The sequence below is a fragment of the Hippopotamus amphibius genome, chromosome 13 (assembly GCF_030028045.1).
Source record: "Hippopotamus amphibius kiboko isolate mHipAmp2 chromosome 13, mHipAmp2.hap2, whole genome shotgun sequence".
Lineage (NCBI taxonomy): Eukaryota > Metazoa > Chordata > Mammalia > Artiodactyla > Hippopotamidae > Hippopotamus > Hippopotamus amphibius.
Genome location: NC_080198.1, coordinates 40,385,697 through 40,401,620, shown reverse-complemented (window position 1 = coordinate 40,401,620; position 15,924 = coordinate 40,385,697). Strand labels below are relative to the sequence as shown.

Below are 15,924 nucleotides of genomic sequence, written 5' to 3'. Positions count from 1 at the left end.
TCACCTCTGATATCAGCCCCTTAAATGACATAGGCCCCATGGGAGAGGACAGGGGTGCTTCCTCTGGAAGGGTGAGGTTCGTTATAGAAGGTCCACTTCAGCAGCAGGAAAATCAGGCTGTGCTGACACACACGCCCCTGCAGGGGCCCTGGGTTGGTGTCTTCTGCTGCCCTCCAGCGGCCGTGTGAAAGTAGTGGGGGAAATAAAGGCTACACGGAGATTCTTATCCATAAAGGTCTCCTGGCTGAATAGAACTGCAGGGCCCTTGAGGCCCTAGAACCCCACCACTTACCACACCCCACTGTGAGATGGTTTGGGGAAGCGAAGTCTTTTAGTCTGAGGAGAGGAGCGTGGCTCCTAGTACAGATCCCGAGACCACCTGGAAGGTCAGCTCCAGGAGAGCAGGGCAACATCAGGTTTACAGCTGCATCCTTAGCCCCCGGAACAGTGTCCAGCACAAGGTAGATACTCAGGAAACAGGATGAATTAATGCCTGAATCCCCAGATCCTGCAGGGGTGCTGCGGCAGGCCCCAGATACAGCTCAGAGCCCCATGGAGAGGTCACCTGAAGGTGGCCAGAGGTGGGGAGCAGCAGCATGGAACCCCAACAGGGGACTTGGCCTGGACGATGCCTGGGGCTCGAAGATGCATAGGCAGAGAGTCCAGGAGACTCAACTGGCCTCAAACTGGCGACTTTCACACACTTGACCTGCAGCCCACCTCTGACCCTCTGTCTGCCATTCCTCACCGTGGTACAGGCCCTGTACCAGCCCAGATGTCTGCCTGGCCTCTAGGGTCCTGTCCCTGCAATCCCAGGTATGATTTCCCCCAGCCTTCATGCTGCCTCCCCTCTTACCCAGAGGCACCAAGCGTGAGTCTCTGGGCCAGCAGACCCTGTGCTCCTGTCCTCTGCTTGGCGAAGGGCATTCATGCTGTTGCAGAACATGTCAAGCCTGACACCTCTCCTGAAATGACCTGGAGGCCAGATGTCCTCGAGGATTTCAAGCAGGAGGAGGGGCTTGGAGTGCTGGGAGGTCAGTCAGGGCTGTCTCAGAGGAGAGCCTGCTGGTGAGCCGGGTAGCAGTGGGCACACCAGGGTTCCATCCACAGAACTGGGCACTGCCACTTGGCCCACATCCTCAGCCCTACAACCAAGGTGCTTCTGGGGCCTGCGAGCCCCCCACCTGTCCCTCCAATTGAGAGTTCTTTATTATTCTAGATAGGAGTCCTTTATCAGACATGGGGTTTACAAATATTTTCTCAGTCAGCTTTTCTCTTCATCCTCTTAACAGGGTCTTTGTTGGAGCAAAAGCTTTTCATTTTGGTTAAATCAAGTTTGCCCATTTTTTCCCTTATGAATTGTGCCTTCTCATGTCTAAGAACTCTCTTCACCAAGCTCTAGGTCCTGAAGGTTTTCTCCTATAATCCACTTTAATTTTTGTATAAAGTCTGAAGTTTAGGTCAGGGTTCCTTTTTTGGGCCTATGGATGGATATCCAATCACTCCAGCACCATTTGCTGAAGACTATCTTTCCCCCATTGAGCTCTTTTTGCACCTCTGCCAAAAATTAGTTAGCCACATCTATGCGGGGCTACTTCTGAGTTCTCCGTATTCTGCCACTGGTTTATGTGCCTGTTTTCCCACCAATACCACCATCTTGATTACTGTAGCTGTATAGTAAGTCTTGAAATGGGTAGACTGATTCCTCCTGCTTTATTCTTCTAGTTAAAAATTGTTTAAGCTGTTCAAATTCTTGTAATTTTCCTGATACATTTTAGAATCATCTTGCCTATAGATAAAGATCTTATTGAGATTTTGATACAAATTGCATTAAATCTGTGTATGTATATCAATTCTGCAGTAAAATCACCCTGGCTTGGAGATTTTCTTCAGGGGTTTTAAATTTATGAATTCAATATCCTTAACAGCTACAGAGCTGCGCAGATTATCTTTTTCATTTTGGGTAAGTTGTGGCAGTTTGTGCTTTTCTAGGAATTAGTCCATTTCATGAAATTATCAAATTTATGCTGGTATTTACAGTAACCCTTTATTGTCCTTTTGATGTCCATGGGATCTACAGTGACAGCCTTATTTCATTCCTAATATTCCTAATGTGTGTCTCCTCTTTGTCAGTCTTTATTTCTTGTTAGCCAGTTATTGATTTCTGCAATGTTTACCAGTTTCTTTGCTCGCCACTTCCTCCTGCATCCTGTGGCCGGCACTGCTGGCTGCCTTCCCAGTACTTTTTCTACCCTTCTTCCTTTCTCATGAGACCTCAATTTCAATCATTATGGCAACGTGCCCAGCTTAAAATACCCTTACTCCCCACATGTCTGCAGTTAGGGTTGGATTCGACACAGTGATGGCTGATCAGATGTGAAGGCAAGCGTGGGGGACTGGGCTTGAAGCCATGGCGTCTTCAGCTGGTTTGCCCTTTGCCCTTCCCCCTCCTGCCTGGAGCTTGCACCTGGGGGGTGGGGAGAGAGGCTCTCAGGGGAGCTAAGGACAGTAGCTGGGGACACAGAAGGGACTCAGGTCCTTGGTGGTCTCAAGGAGTCACTGTACACCTTAGACGTAACACAAGAACAACAAACCCCTCCTTGTTCAACATCCTGTAGGTGAGCGTCTGCCAAATACGGTCCTGATTCCCATATCGCTTTCCCTGCCCCACCCTGCTCCTCCTGCTACGGAGCACGCTTTAGTAGTTCTTCCAGCAAAGACCAGTACAGACTAAACACTTAGTATCATAAGCCCGAAAATGTCCATCTTGCCCTTACTATTTATAATTGAGCAGACTGACATTTATGTTTCTTCAGCACTTAGGAAAAATTTGTCTTCTAGTATCTACTATTGATGAAAAGTGGAACTCATTCATTAGTAGGCAATCTTTCCATGTTTTTTTTTTTTTCCCTCCTGTAGCTTGTCGGATTTTCCTCTTTATGCTCAATGTTCTAATCTTGACCATTGTAGTGAAACTGCAGATGTGGCCATTAAAAAAAAATCCACTTCACAGTTATTGAGAAATTCAGACTGTAAATTCTGGAAATTTCTTTTACAAGTATGTGAAATACAGCATACCTAACCCTGCCAAAAATGTATAAGGTGAATGGATAGAGAGTAAAATGAAATCCCATCACTTGAGCCAAGAAAAAGAACATTATCAGTACCTCATAGGGCCCCTTCCCAGAGTTAACTGCAAAGCCTGATGAAGAGGATCGCCGCCTTGTTCCTCTGCACCAACTTCACCAGCCATGTGTGTATCCTTAGAGTATGTGGTTCTACTCTGCCTGTTTGCAACATCACACAAATGGCTCATGCTTCGTTTCTTCCGTGACTTGCTTCTTTCGAGATGTACCCATAATCTTACACGTGGCTATAGCTCACTTCCTTGCTAGAAAGTATTCTACTGTCAGAACCATAACCCATTACCATGCCTGTGTTTTACTGTGTTTGTGTGTATGCTATTATGAGCCATGCTTCTATTAGGGTTCCTGCCCCTGTCTCCTGGTATTCCTGGGCAACAGTGCTCTAGGACACTACCAGTGGGATTGCTGGTCACGGGCTGTGCACGAGTTCAACTATCGCAAAGCGGTCTCACCATCCAGCATTGTCACATGTGGCAGTGGAAGGCCCGCTGCGCCACAGCATACCAGCGTAGCTAGTAACCCTTCTGTCTGAAAGTCTCCCTTGTCGGGCATCACCCCAGCTACCTGAGCTTCCTTCTGTTGATTCTGAGCTTGATAGAGCTTTTCTAATCCTTTCACTTTCAACCTTTCTGATTGAAAGACTGGGTTTAGGTTTCTTTTTTTAAAACGGCATCAGACCGAGTTTAAAAACAAAATCGGTCAGGTACGTTAATAGTAATTAATGATATATTTGGATATGTTCATTTATCCCACCTTTTCTTTTCTCTTTGCCTTTTTAAAAAAAAATTTATTTACTTACTTTTATTTTTGGCTGTGTTGGGTCTTTGTTGTGCGCAGGCTTTCTCTAGTTGCGGCGAGTGGGGGCTACTCTTCATTGCAGAGCACGGGCTCTAGGCTTGCGGGCTTTAGTTGCAACACATGGGCTTGCATAGTTGCGGTGCACGGACTTGGTAGTTCTCGCGCACGGGATTAGTTGCTCCGCAGCATGTGGGATCTTCCTGGACCAGGGATCAAATCCATGTCCCCCACATTGGCAGGCTGATTCTTAACCAAGGCGCCACCAGGGAAGTCCCCCTTTGCTTTCTTTTGGACAATTTATTTTTCTCATTCAATTTTTTTCCCTCGGTTTCTTTGGAAGGGGTACACTCTATTTCTATTTTTAGGGTTATCCTAGAAGTGTAAGCCTGCCTGTATACGAGAGCCATTTCTCTCTTCTTGCGTGAGCTTGGCAGATGGCTGTAATTCCAATCATCTCTCACCTCAGGACTTAACACACTGTTGTTATCTATTCTAAGTAGCTCTTGTTTTACTTTTACTTCACGACACATATCTATTTTATAAGGTCAATCAATGCCTACTTAAGACTTATGCTTTCTTTCTCTTCATTCCTTCTTACATCTCAGATTTTCCATCTGGGATTGTGACCCTTCAGTCTGAAGACATTCATCAGAATTTTTTTTAAGGAGAATGCTTCCTTCTTTTTTTAAAAAACAGCTTTATTGAGATATAACCTCATACAATTCACCCATTTTAAGGTGCAATTCAATGGCTTTTCGCATATTCACAGACTTGTGCAACCATCACCACAATCCATTTTAGAATATTTTCATGACCTCAAAGTAGATTTTCTAAAAAAGTCTGCTGGTGACAAAATCTCTGGTCTTGTTTGTCTAAAAATATTTTGTACTTGTAAGATATTTTCTCTAGGTATAGAATTTCAAGTTGACATTTACCCTTTGTCCAGTTAACACCAATACCAGAAGGTACTGTTCCAGTTAACACCGGCTGTGGTTGAGACATCTGCTGCGGGCTTGCTCTTTGAAAGACAGTATAATCTCTAATTTTAAGATCTTTTCTTAGTTTTTTAGTTCTGAAATTTATTATAATGTGTCCAGCTATGTATTGGTTTTAAAATACGCCTATGAATTCTTAGACTCCACCTTGAGGTGGAATCTAATTCTTCTCCCTCTGAGTGTGAGCTGGAAGCAGTGACTTGCTTCTAACGAAATAGACTGTGGCAGAATATCGTTTTTTTTTTAAATAAATTTTTATTTATTTATTTATTTATTTATCTTATTGGCTGTGTTGGGTCTTTTTTGCTGTGCACAGGCTTTCTTTTTAGTTGCGGTGAGTGGGGGCTACTCTTCGTTGTGGTGCGCGGGCTCCTCATTGCCGTGGCTTCTCTTGTTGCAGAGCACGGGCTCTAGGCGCATGGGCGTCAGTAGTTGCAGAACATGGGCTCAATAGTTGTGGCTCATGGGCTCTAAAGCACAGGCTTAGTAGTTGTGGTGCACGGGCTTAGCTGCTCTGCGGCATGTGGGATCTTCCTGGAGCAGGGATCGAACCCGTGTCCCCTGCATTGGCAGGCAGATTCTCAACCACTGTGCCACCTAGGAAGCCCCAGAATATCGCTTTTGAGACCTGGTCATGAAAGGCTCTAAAGTTTCCTCCTGCTTTCTCTCTTGGATTCCTCGATCTGGGGAAAGCCAGCTGCCACCACATGTGAACACTCTAGCAAGCCTTATGGAAAGGTCCACGCGGCAAGGACTCTTGTGTGCATGATGCTTCTCTAAGCATTCCTGTGAGCCCTGGGAGTCGAAACAGTCCTGAAGCAGATCCTCCAGCCCCAGTTGAGCCCTGCAATGCCTGCTGCCCTGGAGACCACATCTTGACATCTTGATGGCAACCTCAAAGAGACCCCAAGCTACTCAGCTAAGCCGCTCCTGAATTCCTGATCCACAGAAACTGCCAGATAATAATCATTTGTTGTTTTAAGCCACAGACTTTTGGGGGTAATGTGTATACAGCAATTGATAATTGATACGAAGTGTGAAAAAAACTTGAGACAAACTTGCTTACTGAGCTGTAATGAACATACAAAAAGTGTACAAAACATGTGTCTAGCTCAATGACTATTCATAAAGTGAATATACCTGATGAATCACCACATAACAAGACAGAACACTTGAGCGCAGATGTCTTTTGGTTGCCCTGCTTGAGATTTGTTGACCTTGAATCTGTGGACTGGTGATTTTGAAAAGTTCAGTCATTAGAAAAGATATATTACCTTTGCCCCATTTTTGCCTTTTTTTCTCCCCCTGTAACTCCAACCACATGTTGGATCTTTTCACTCTATGCTTCATATCTCTTAGCCTCTTGTTTTATATGATTAACCTGTTTATCTCGCTGGCTGCATTTGAGATAACATCTTCAGATCTAGCTTCCTTATCACAAACTGCCTCTTTAGCTCTAATTCACAGATACAAGGTTTTAAATTGCTATAATAATTTTTACTTCCAGAGCATTGTTTTAGTTCTTCTGCAAATCTATTCTGCTTTTCAAGCCTCTCCTTTAGTTCTTAAATCATTTTTAAACATTAAAATTATCTGACTGATAATTCTAATGTCTGAAGTCTTTGCAAGTCTCATGCTACCATGTTCTCTCTGATGTCCTTTGCTCTGAGTACTTTGTTGTCTAGTATGTCTGGTGAACTTTTCTGTAAGTTACTCATCTTTCTTGGAACTTTATCAGTGGGGATTCTTTGAGGACTAAGATAAATAAAGATTCATTCAGGGAGGATCTGCATTTCCTTCTGTCAAGTGTGTGAGATCACCATATTCTGGGACCACTCTAAATATTGGCCTGAGGTTTCTCATGTGCAAACCCACATGAGAGAGGGCTGCCTCAGCTCTCAAGGGAGACCTTATGCCACTCCAGTGATTGGTAGGGTTCAAGTTCCCCTTGGGATGCCAAGAGAACAGACTGATTATTAGTTCACAGAGGGTGCTGCCCTTTGGGGCCCCAGGCATCAAGGGCCTCCAAAACCAATGCTCAATTTCACCTGGTTTGTCAAATACCTTCAGGGCAAAGGTCAGACTTCAGCATTCTGCTGTGTCTCTTACCTTCTGGCCCGAGTATTCCTTACTTTCATGCCAGATCATTGAAGCATTTAAAAGGCATTTGTCAATTTTTATTAACCTAGTATTTTTAGCTGTTGCTAAGAGAAGATCAGTTCAGGCAACTCTCCTGCCGAGATGCCAGAAACAAGTGATAGCTACTACTTCTTCAAGTACCTTTTTTCTCCAGTTTTCTTTTCCTGAACTCCTATCAGCTACAGGACAGCTACCAGTACATCAAGATTCTCAATCTATCCCCTCTCTATCCTCCTTTCTCCCTCTCTGCCACCTTTTGGATCTTCAGCTTTACTTCCAATTTATTCACCCCTTCTTCGACTAAAAGTTATCATTTAGCTCTTCCGGTGAGTTTCTTATTTTAATAAACATTCTTCATTTCAAGATTTCTCATCAGTTGTTTCTTATACCAAATCCCTGCTCTTGAGTTGTGGGAGTCAGTCCCTCTTTGATCTCTCTGGTGATAAAACAAATGCTCATTTTAAAGCCTGTTAGGATGTTATCGTTTTACTTTCTTCAAGCAGAAATTCTCTCAATTGTTGGGTTGCTGGCCATTCTTTATGGCACTGAATTTTCTCAAGCATTTTATAATTTTTGAGTGCCCCTCACGGTTGAGTTTTTGGTTTTCTCTCTCCCTGTAGGGCGGTCGTTCTGTAAGGCACACAGGGTTGTAAATGTAGAAGCAAACCTTTCATTAACTCTTTGGGCTCTCATACAGTGGGGATATCCTTACTCTGGCACTGAGTGGGAGCCTAGGTGCCAGTCGCAGGTATCTGAGTCCTACACTGCCACAGACAAACATCCTGCTTCCAACTGCAATCCCAGGAGGTGCAGGCATCTTTTCAACCTTTGTTCCTGGGAAGGGAAGCCCAGCTCTTGACCCTGGCTATGCAGAGGGAGCCTGGCTCCAGTCCTAACACATGTGGGGCATGTCTGATCCCTGTCCCTTGTGAGAATCAGCCCTGGTCTTGTCCTACTGCTCACCGCAGCAGCCAGCTGCCTACCACTTCAGCCCTTACTTACAGCTTTGAGTTTCTGCCCCTTTCCTAAGCATTATCTCCTTAGAGGAGCTGCATGATTTTAAGTTCAATCACTTGCCTTATAGAATGAGTGACGGTCTGTGTGCACACACTCCCTCCACCTCTACCACCCAAGTCCTCAGCACTGTCCACCAGAGCCCAGCCGTTGCGTACCTGGAACCTAGTGCAGAGGGAGGAACACACTGGAATGACTCAGGGCAGGGGCAGCAGGCTCCAGGGGAAACCCTGAAGGAAACTCAGGAGTGTTATCATTCTGGAGGAGATGAGATTCTGAATGGTCACGTGTCCCTGGAGTCAGAGCTGCGGCCAGCCGGTCATTCTGGAGAGTCAGCTGCACGGCGGAGGCTCGTGACCCTCAAGCCAGGACCTTGGGGGCCCTGGGTCCAAGCCCACCCCCGAAACCCAGGCTACAACACCCCAGTCTTTAGCAGAATGTGCCACCCTCCCCCACACAGGGGCCCTGCCCCAGGGAAGCCAGAGTCTAGCTCTGATGAGTGAAGTGGGGAGAGGGGCTTCTGGCGCTGGGTAGAATGTGAATGAACAATGCCAGGGGCCTCGAGTCTGTAGTGGCCCAGAGTTGAGGCCTGCCAGGGCACAGCTCACCCCCTCACGGGCCCCGTCTCTTCCTTCTCTCTCTCTCACACTGGGAGGCGGTCCACAGAGGACCAGAGAGGGAGCCTCTTCAAGGTGTCCCACAGACTACTGTAAGGCCTACCTCTGTCACCCAAGGGTTTTGAGATGATCACCGCTGACCAAGGACAGGACCAGGACCTGGACCCAGAAGGTCAGACCTGGGCCTTCCCCACCTCTCCAGCCTCAACATGCTCAGCCGAACACAGGGCTTACTCATACTAAGCAGAAGCTCTGCAGCCGCTCTGTCTTGGGGCCCAAACCCAGAGCACCCCAAATATTCAGTAGGTTTCTGCCACGGGTCTGCTTGTTTCTATTTCCAGATATAAAAGAAAGTTCAAAATACATATATACGTGCAGATACAGCAAGTCTACAGAGTTGTTGCTGGCCCTGCCCCCACTGAGCATGGAGGGGACCACTCAGGAGACAAGGAGCTGACTCACCCCGTGGGGAGGGGTGGGGCTCAGACCAATAAGCAGGGAGTCACTGTTCTGAAGCCAAACGGGAGGTGATGGCAAGCCCAGCCCCCACCCTTGCCCAAGACCATCCTCCTATAGGACAGGCCCGACAGGCAGGTGAAGGGACAGGGCATGCCTCAGTCGGAGTCATCGGCCTCTTGTTCGGGGGTGGTGTTGGCCACTGCAGAGGCCAGGTTGTCCTCCTGGCCCTTCAGCCTCTCACCTGGATGGGTGGCAGATAGGAGGAGTGGTGAGGAGCCATGTGCTTGTGCCACTACCCACAGGGCAGAAAACCCAGCCTTACCAGGCCCTGCACTTACGGATCAGCTCGGCGATGGCCCTCTGGGTCCGCTTTTCTAGCTTCTCCAGCTTCTTGGCTACATCTCTCTTGAGGTCCCTGGAGCAGGGGGGTTGGAAGAGGTCAGAGACTGAAGTCTGGCCTGGTGTGGCCTTGGGGCCCTCCCCTCCCAAAGTCCCTCTGGCATTAGGAATCACGCTTGGGTGCCTGAGGCCAAGATGCTCCTCTCTCTCCATTTCTATACCCTCCAAAACCCAGCATCAGCCATCCTTCCCCGTTCCAGTGAGACAGAAACTAGCACCACAGACCCACCCAACACAGGGTACTGAGTCAAGATGTGCAGGGTAGATGGTTCGTAGAGTCCTCTCTTGTTCTGTTCCCCTTGGTCACCATCAAAGAGTGACTTGCCCCGGCCCACTGGGGGTTCTGTTCCTCCTTGGACCACACGTTCACCCTCACCACCAGGAGCTTCCAGGAATGCACATGTAGTCTGTTCCCCTGGCTCTGGCCTTCTGAGGACACAGGCCCCATGCCTTTGTTTCATCAAATTAGAACACCTTCAGCTGGTGCTGGACTTGACCCAGAATTGCAAGTGAGAGGGATATGGCCAGTACCTCTGGTCCAAGGTAAAGTGAACACACAGCCCTCTTGCACCCTCTTTCTCAGCCCAGTCACAGGGGTCCCAGGAAAGATGAGCATCCCCATTTCACAGAAGAGGGAACTGAGGCCAAAGAGGAACAGACTAGCTGGTGGCAGAACTGGTGCAGAAACCTACATCTACCCCTCCTACCATCTTGCCTCCACACTATGGGTCCCTGAGGGCAAAGGTCAGCCTTGTTCAAATGGAGCTCTCGGAGGTGGGGTGGGCCCTAACCCTTTTAGAAGGGACTGCTGAGCCCCCTCTGCCTGAGCCCCTCCCCACCCTCAGGTGTCATTCCCCATCATGCTCCTCTCATTCTGTACTTATGTCCTCCTCAGCACTTACTTCAGACAGTAATTATCTCTTGCAGCTGTGTGTCTACACTGCCTGCCTCCCGCTGCGGGGCTGGGAAAGGCCCAGTCTGAGCCCAAGCCTGACACCAAGAGCGTCCCAGTCGTCTGCACTGGTCCCACATGGGCAACACTCACCAATCAGGCTTCCGGGGTGCGAGGTTGGCCAGGTCCTGGGGGGGGAGGAGACACAGGTCAGGGCTGGAGGGGCTCAGCCCCAAGGGAAACAGAAGACAGGGGACAGGGGTCGGAAAAGGGAAGAAAAGGGAGGAGGAAGGAGGGGGCTGAGGGGAAGCAGAGAGGTAGAAAGGGAATAAAGAAGTGAAGAGAAGGAAGGATGTGTGAGGAGAGCAGGTGGGAAGGAGAAAAGGACCCGCAGAAGCAGCAAGGGAGGCCGGGGCCACCCCCAGGCACTCACCACTTCCTCAATGACGGGCTCTGGCTTGGCGGCCTCCAGCTGCTCCTTCACCTTCTCTTCCACTAGAGGGCGCAAGACAACAATGGAGGCCGGTCGGAAAGTAGTCGCCGCTCTCCCAGAGTGGGCTTTCCTGCCCTGCCTCTCCCCTCAGCCTCTAACTACCTAGAGGTGGAGACCCTGCAAAGGCAGCTCTGGAGGAAGGGCTTGGTTTCTCTGGATGAAGGGAACCCGGGGATGAAGCGGGGCCGGCAGCAGGCAGCCAGCTAAAGTAGTTAGAGCCCAGACCTCCAGCCAGGAAGCAGGGGTGCTTCTCTCAGCCCCAGGATCCCCAGCTGGGAAATGAGACGGTTGCCTGGATATATCCAAAATATGGTTTGGGGAAGGGCCCTGAGGACTGGCTTTTCCCATACCCTCCAAGGGCTCCTGGGCTCTGAGGATGTGCCCCGGGAACGGCCAGGGCACAGATGGCCATTCCCGGGGCACTTTTCTTTCCATCCCACTCTTAGATTTGTGCTCTTAAGACCAGGGGGGCAGCCACCTCAAGGAGGCCTGCCCACATGTACCTCCCAGCGCCACCCAGCTGCCAACAGCACAGTGGGCCTCTGGGTGGTCTGACCAGGAGGGCCCTGCCCCTGTGGGGACAGATGTCAAGATCATGAACAACAAATCTGGGCTCCACGGGCTTCCTCCAACTCCCCTCAGCAGTTGCCCCGGCCTCCTCATGGGCCCCTCTGCCCTGCCTCACCGCCCTCCAGCCACAAGTGCGGACCCTGAGACACGGGACCAGTTCCCTGTCCTTGTCCTCTGTCCTGCCTTACTGCCCCCACCATGCCACTGCCTCCACCATGGCGAGGCCCAAACCAAGAAGCAGATCGCCTGGGAAGTGTGTGAATCTCAGGGCCGAAGGAGATGGAGAAGCAGACTGGGGTGTGGCTGAATGGGCAACACTTTACTCTTTTATAAAGATATATGTATCAATTTATTACTTACATAATTTAAAATTGATAAAAACAAAGAATGAAAACACGGCCAAGGCCAGGGATCTGCACGGTCAGAAGCACCCCAGCATCTCCGGCGTGGATGGCTCTGGACAGGCTGCAGCTGGCCAGATGCTCCAGCTGCTGGGCTGCTCCCCACACCATGGTGTGACCGGGCAGCCTCCAGGCCAGGCCCCTCATTCCACCAGTGAGAACACCTCTCCCCATCCTCTGTGCTCTGGCAGTGCCACGCCCCACGCCGGGCAGGTGTTTGCCTGCCCACTGCTCTCAAAGGACCTGGATGGTTGGCCGCTCTTCAAAAGGTCTCTCACTCTGGCCCTCCAAGGGCCCGCAGGACCCATCACCCTGTCTCTGCTGTCCAAGGGCCCCAGGGCCACTTCCACTTCTCAGCCCAGAGAGGTCCTCTGAGAGGATGTGGCCTCTTCCCTCGCAGGTCCTTGGAAGGCCTCCAAGGCAGGGCATGAGCAGGGCAGCGCAGGCACAACAGGCCGCTTCAGTGCCCTGACTTCTACTTGTGTGTCTGCCGTGAAATGGTGACAGAAGGTCCTGGAGGCCCAACTTCCGGCCCTGGCACTGCCAATTATTCTCCAAGAGAGGGGGACACCTGCCAAGATGGAGACAACTGACAGTGCCGTGGAGCAGAGGAGGAGACGCAGCCCATCTACCTGCGACTGGCTTGGCCTGGGGCACCCTCCTCTTCTTCAGGTCCTCATCCTCTGGGACATAGTTCCGCAGCCTGAGTTCCCTAGAGGGCAGAGAGAACAAGCAGAGAGGAAGTAACGTGTGACACAGGCTCACTCATCTTATACACCTGTAGGCTGGCAAGTGATGAAGCCACAGGAGCTGGTGATTTCCTGACTTTCCTCTGGTCTCTCTGGAGATGACCTGGTGAAGGAGGACAGCACGGGAATAGACGCTTCACTGGGATAGGCTCAGCCTCCTCACCTTCCAGTCAGCAGCTGGGCTGGGTGCCCTCCCAAAGCGCCACTTGCGCTGTAGGTTCTTGTCCAGAGCTGGGGCCAGGGATGTGTGGAGGGCATTCACTGGATGTCTCTCCAGCATTATCTCCATTTGACAGTTACAGGAACTGAGGGTCCGAAAGACTGCGCCACTTTTATAGGGTCACACAGCAGTGGTCACAGCATCTGACACAAGGCAAGGTACGACTTCAAGCCAGGGCCAGAGCTCCTGGGCTGAGTTACTTCTCGAAGAGAAAGCCAGCGGTCACTCACAGTTCCCCAAGCCCCGCCTGCTCCTCAGAACCTTCGTGCCCTGGAGCCTCAGCTACTGGTGTGCTGGGAGAGGCCAGCAAGGGCTGAGGGAACAGGCATGGCCACGTGCAAGGCTGGGAAAGCCACGATCCACCTGGGCAGCCCTGAGACGTTTACACACCTCGCCCCTGCAAGAGGGCTTCAAAATATACCAGAGCAGACCCCACGACCTCTGGGAGGGGGAGCAGCCACGAGGAGCTAGCATTGCACACTGGGACTGACCAGCGACCGTGGTGTTATTTTCCTCTTATTGCAGTCTCGTCGGGCAGGGCTGGCTGTACCAAGTGCTCACTGGAGGCCTCCCTGGCTCAGCAGCTCATCTAACCCTGACCCCTACCCATAGGCGTCTGCCTGCAGGATGGGCCCTTGGCTAATTTCACAGGGTAGCAAAGAGAGAGCTTCTGGGGCCTGCTGCTTAATAAAAGCAAGACAGAGACCCTGGGACAGACCACCTAGGCCCTGGGGGAGGCAGAAGTGGCCTCCCCAACCTGTTAGCCAGATGGGACCTTACTACCTCTTCTGACCTCTCAGGATTGCTGGCCCCTCAGAAGTTCTGGGAACGTTTTCCCAACAGGAGGCCTCCTGTGGTCTGTCATTTATGGAACCCTCTATCTGTGCCAGGGAAATGCGTGGCTGATTTCTCCAGCACCTGGGCAGGCAAGCTTTCCCAGAAGTGAGGCAACAGGTCTGTGGCTACACAGTTAGCAAGTGACAGTGGTCTGAACCTGGGGGTTTTCTGATGCCAAATCAATCCCCTATTCGTCAGCTTGACCTGCTCTCTGTCCTCTGCCAGGGCCCCCATGGCCTGCAGTCCTGGGGCTTGGCTAAACCTGTGTGCCCGGGGGCAGGACCAGCATGGCCTGTGTGGAGGAAGCCCGCTGCCCACTCTCAGGGTCTGCTTCCTCTAAGGAGCAGGGACACCACCCTGCCCCCATCACCCAATGCCTGCCTCAGGCTTGGTGGTAAACACCAGCTCACTGCGGCACCAGGAGAGAAAGTGGGACACAATCAGTACACTGACTTTCGTTTATGACGGGGTGCGGAGAAACGCGGAAGAGAAACTGGGTGTGGGAAGAAAACTGCAGGGATTAGTGAGAATTAAAAAAAAAAAAGTCACTCTCAGAAACTGGCTCCAGGGTCCTGTGAGAAATCAGAAGGAGAGGGGAGAGCCTGGTGGGAGCTGTATCCAGAGCTCACAGCAGTAACAGCGCCCACACCCCCTGCTGCCCAGGCTTCACAAGACCAGCTGGGATGAGGGAGGACACAGCAGGAGACAGGGAGGGCCCAGCAGCAACAGGAAAGAGCAGCATCAGCGGGTATCCACACAGCAACCACCACCACCACCACCCCCAGTAGCCCCGCAGCCCACTGTCCCCTGTTCTCCCTTAGAGCTGAGCACTGGTCAAGCAGTCAAGAACACCTGGGTCCCAGTCACTGTGAAACTGCCCCATTCTGGGCTCCTGTTTCCACATCTGTAAACAAGGAGGCTATGCTGGGTGTGTCAAGCTCTGCCAAGCTAGGTTCATGTCTCCCCTGATTCACTCTGTTGAGAGCTAATAAGAGACTGACCCTCACTAATGTCCAATTAACTGCTCCTCCCAGCCCACCCCTATTGCCACCAAAGGGCAAAATTCTCTGGAGAGGTCATGAGGCACTGGGTTCTGCTCTAGGGCCTGGCCTTTCTAACAAAGGAACGAGGTTTAATTCCATCCTTCTGCAAACTTAAAAAATCGCTGTGTTCGTGAATTACCATGGCAACAAGGACCCGAGGGGCTGCAATCACAGAGAGAAGGGAAGTGCAGCAAGGTGAGCCTGACATCGGGCATTTCTTCCCCTCTAAAGCATTTGTCTTTTTACAAGCAGAGGCTGAAAAGCCAAGAGACCAAGCAGAGCTTCCTGCAATCTAATGAGGCTAAAGAGACAAAAATTTGTGTTCAGTGAAAGGAAGCTTCTTCATCAGTCCTGAAAGGGTAGGTAAGGTACCCTTGCCTGCCAAAAGCTGGAATAAACTCCCTCTGGGGGAAATAAACTATTCAGAATGCCTAATTACCTCTGGAACTTTTCATATACAGTATCCAGGATTCAATCAAAGCCATGAGAAAAAAATAAAGACAATAATAGAAATACACTCCCAGGAGATCTAGACATTAGAATATAATGTAAGAAATGAAATATAAATTAATTGAAAGTATTAAAAGTTCAGGAAGGTATACTACAAGATTAAGAATTTTAGCAGAGATTTCTGAATTTCTAAAACTGTAAAAATCAATCAAATGGAAATTCTACACGTGAAAATAGATTCAAAATTAATAAGTCAATAAATAAGAAAAAAATAATAAGTCAATAAACAGGTTCAACAGCAGTTTGGATACTGCCAAAGAAAGGATTAGTGAATGGCAAGATAAGCCAGAAAATACCCAGACTGAGGCACAGAAGTAAAAAAGTTGAAAAATACAGAAAAGAACTTAAGAAACATATGGAACATGGTGAAAAGATCTAACATACATGTAGAGTCCCAAAAGCAATATTTAAAGAGATAATGAGTGCAAATCTTACAGAATGAATTAAAAACATCAAGCCACAGATTAAAGAAACTCTATGAACTCCAAAGAAAAGCATACCTAGGCAAATCACTGTCAAACTACTTAACACCAAAGACAGAGAAATTCTTAAATTAGATAAAGACATCCAGGGACTTTCCTGGTGGCGCAGTGGTTAAGAATCCACCTGCTGGGACTTCCTCGATGGTGCAGTGGTTAAGAA

The 15,924-nt window shown here is 49.6% G+C and overlaps 1 protein-coding gene across 4 annotated transcripts in view; it reads right to left on the bottom strand.

The window, feature by feature from the left end:
• Positions 1 to 2,834: 2,834 nt before the first annotated feature.
• CCDC12 (coiled-coil domain containing 12) overlaps positions 2,835 to 15,924 on the bottom strand; it is a 61,598-nt gene continuing 48,508 nt past the window's right edge. Inside the window, exons 3-8 of one of the 4 annotated variants that reach the window (XM_057704864.1) lie at positions 12,556 to 12,635; positions 10,893 to 10,954; positions 10,613 to 10,647; positions 9,507 to 9,583; positions 9,323 to 9,409; positions 2,835 to 8,257 (exon numbers count right to left, since the gene is read on the bottom strand). In XM_057704864.1, the coding sequence (XP_057560847.1) occupies positions 9,324 to 9,409; positions 9,507 to 9,583; positions 10,613 to 10,647; positions 10,893 to 10,954; positions 12,556 to 12,635 (340 nt within the window). In that variant the 3' untranslated portion in view covers positions 2,835 to 8,257; position 9,323. Of the gene's footprint in view, positions 8,258 to 9,016; positions 9,410 to 9,506; positions 9,584 to 10,612; positions 10,648 to 10,892; positions 10,955 to 11,882; positions 12,636 to 12,835; positions 13,036 to 15,924 lie in introns of those variants that run through there. The other 3 variants (XM_057704865.1, XM_057704863.1, XR_009048702.1) reach the window with 3 other exon arrangements.